At 35.2% G+C, this 2,758-nt stretch overlaps 1 protein-coding gene across 1 annotated transcript; it reads right to left on the minus strand.

The window, feature by feature from the left end:
* Positions 1 to 895: 895 nt before the first annotated feature.
* LOC109205871 lies at positions 896 to 1,402 on the minus strand. The gene has a single exon (XM_019368632.1). The coding sequence runs from the start codon at positions 1,400 to 1,402 to the stop codon at positions 896 to 898; it is 507 nt and encodes a 168-aa protein (XP_019224177.1).
* Positions 1,403 to 2,758: the final 1,356 nt, after the last annotated feature.

Raw genomic sequence — 2,758 nt, forward strand, 5'->3', positions numbered from 1 at the left:
CATTATCTGCATGTCATGATGTCTTGACACAAGTTAGTAGCATAGAAAATAACATTAATAAAACCTCATGATTTTTTCAATAAATTTGCTAATCATCAAAATTTAATTTGCGCTAAACATGATCATCTCAACACAAACAAATTCGAGTTTGAAGTGCTAGTCAAGATCTTGGTAATCTTCTTTTTCTTTGTCACAATGAGCTCTTGTTCGGCTGTCGGTTGGTATATGTTTTGCAATGCGGTTATAAAGTAAAACTTAAAATATACCACAGTTTTTGAATGTTATCGCTTTGAATGTAGTGTTTATAATTTTTTTGCAACTCTTTTCACCTTAAATTTTTTGTCAAATATGAAATTATCTTACTACTATGTCCTAGATGAGGTACATACTAACATAATGAAGATCAATTTTTATTATGTGACTCTAATGCAACTTTAGGGGTATTAAAGATATTTTTTGATTGAAGATTTGCATAGTAACAAGTTAACATTCAGTTCCAAAGCAAACATCCTATCTGAAAGCAATTTTTCGTTTTTCTTTTTTTTTCTTTTTTTTTGAAAAAGGCAACATGTTTTTTTTTGTCTGAAAGATAATATATTAATAATTAAGTAATGCGTACAGAGGGTTGGTGCCTAACTGGCACCCTATCACAAACTATTGTGCTATTACAAAATACTAGATTACTACTAATAGTTCTGGTTGTCATGGTATTCCTAGTGGAACTATCATCACAACAACTAATTACATACGAAGGTGGCTGAGCAAGATTGCCACTGTGATTATGCCAAGCAGTGCCTTGGCATGTGGGAGGTCCCGCCAAACATTCCTTGTCTTCCTCAAAAATTTGCGCAACAAAAGTTGGAATATCTTCAAAACCACTTGGCATATAGTCGTTTCAAAAATTGTGGCTTGCCTTTGCTAGCTGATCTTGTACCATGTTTTGTTCTCTGTACGCATGTTGCACTACAGGATTACCTAGCTGGCCCAGATAGTACCTGCAATCATTAATCATGTTAGAGAATGCAACATTATCAGATTGTAATAGCATGATAACTTCCTTTGCATCCACCTCCAGTGAACTTATGTTGTTTTCATATGCCAATTTTAGGCCATGGGTTAATGCATAGAGTTCTGCCGAGATGGATGAGTCGCATGGTGCAGGTCCTGAGAAGCCCAATATCCATTCAACTTTGAAATTTCTAATTATTCCAACAATTCCAGCAGTTGTGGCTGAATGTGCTCCATCTGTATTGAGTTTGTAAAAGCTGGTATTTGGAGGATTCCATTTAACATTTTTGATAAAATTTCGTCTATGATTAGTCTTATGAGAAGAAGCAGCCAAGTAGGAGTATTCAGCTGCTTGTTGAGTTGTGTGTTTGAGAAGAATGTTATCTCTAGTCATGTGATAAAGATTGTTGTTTCGTGTTATCCAAATATTTCATAAGCTAATTGGTAAGTAGGTATAAGAATTTATATTGTAAGGGAGTATAATATCTTTATAGCTATTAGCTCACATAACCAACTTTGTGTGACTGAAAAGTGGGTAATGTGATCAATATGGTGCATGAGTCCTAATTCCAGCCAATATTTCCTAGCATTTGCACATTCAAGGAAAATGTGTTTTATTGATTCTTCCTCCCTTTGACAGTATAAGCAAGTTGCATCCTGGATGATTTTGATATTTTTTTAAGAAAAGTCGTGTTGGTAACCTATTGTGGCATAGAAGCCAGATAAAACTTTTAATTTTTGGATGAATAGGAAGTTTCCAAATCCAGGAAAAAATATTTGAATTAATCGTAGCTAGTTTGAGTAGGTCCTATTATTTTAGTAATAATTGATTTTAGTCTATTGACAATTATCTTCGTAATTAACTTATAAATAGTATTGCATTAGCTTATGGGACGATATTGCTGAATAGTTGCAGGATTTCTTTACCTTTGGAATGAGACAAATGAAGGTTCTATTTAATTCTTGAGGCATAGTCTTAGTATTAAAGATGTCCTCACAAAAGAGAGTAACCTTATTACCCACATCCGACCAATATTTTTGGTAGAAAAACGGATAAAGCCCGTCTGGACCTGGAGCTTTTTTTTTTTTTGGTCGAACAAAAAAGATTTTATATATCACTTGTCAAAATTACATCTCAAATACAATTAGACTACTCTCTAATTGTCCTTACTATCACTTATTTACAATCATATCTATACATTTTCTTTATAAATGTTTTCAATCCAGTTTTTCTCTCTACCCGTATGGCTTCTTCTAATTGCTTCAAGTGCTTTATACTTGCAATCTTGCTTAATCTTCTTGTATAACTGCCCAGGTCGTATCACCTTATGTTCCCATAATGCTATATTCCTTGCTCTCCATATGTGATAAACAACTGCTGCTAGTATAGTTAACACTACAGCTCTGCATGATTTCCCTTTGATATTCCTGGTCATTCTTCTCCCTAGCCCCTGCAGCTCCAGATTCCTGGTATCTATGCTTAACCACCTCAGCGTGTCTTCTATGCACCTCCTCGCAAGTGGACATTCAAAGAACAAGTGAGCAATTGTTTCTTCTGCATTTCCACATATCTCACAAAGGCTGTCTTTGCTGATTCCCATTCGTTTCAGCCTTTCTTTCGTCATGAGTCTGTTATGTGCCACCAGCCAGCAGATTATACTGTGTTTTGGCATGTTCAATTTATTCCATACCCACCCTCGCCAAGGCCAGTCCTCCTTAGTCCCCTTTCTTCCAGTCATAACCCACTCCT

This window comes from Nicotiana attenuata, unplaced genomic scaffold (genome assembly GCF_001879085.1).
Source record: "Nicotiana attenuata strain UT unplaced genomic scaffold, NIATTr2, whole genome shotgun sequence".
NCBI classification, from domain to species: Eukaryota; Viridiplantae; Streptophyta; class Magnoliopsida; order Solanales; family Solanaceae; genus Nicotiana; species Nicotiana attenuata.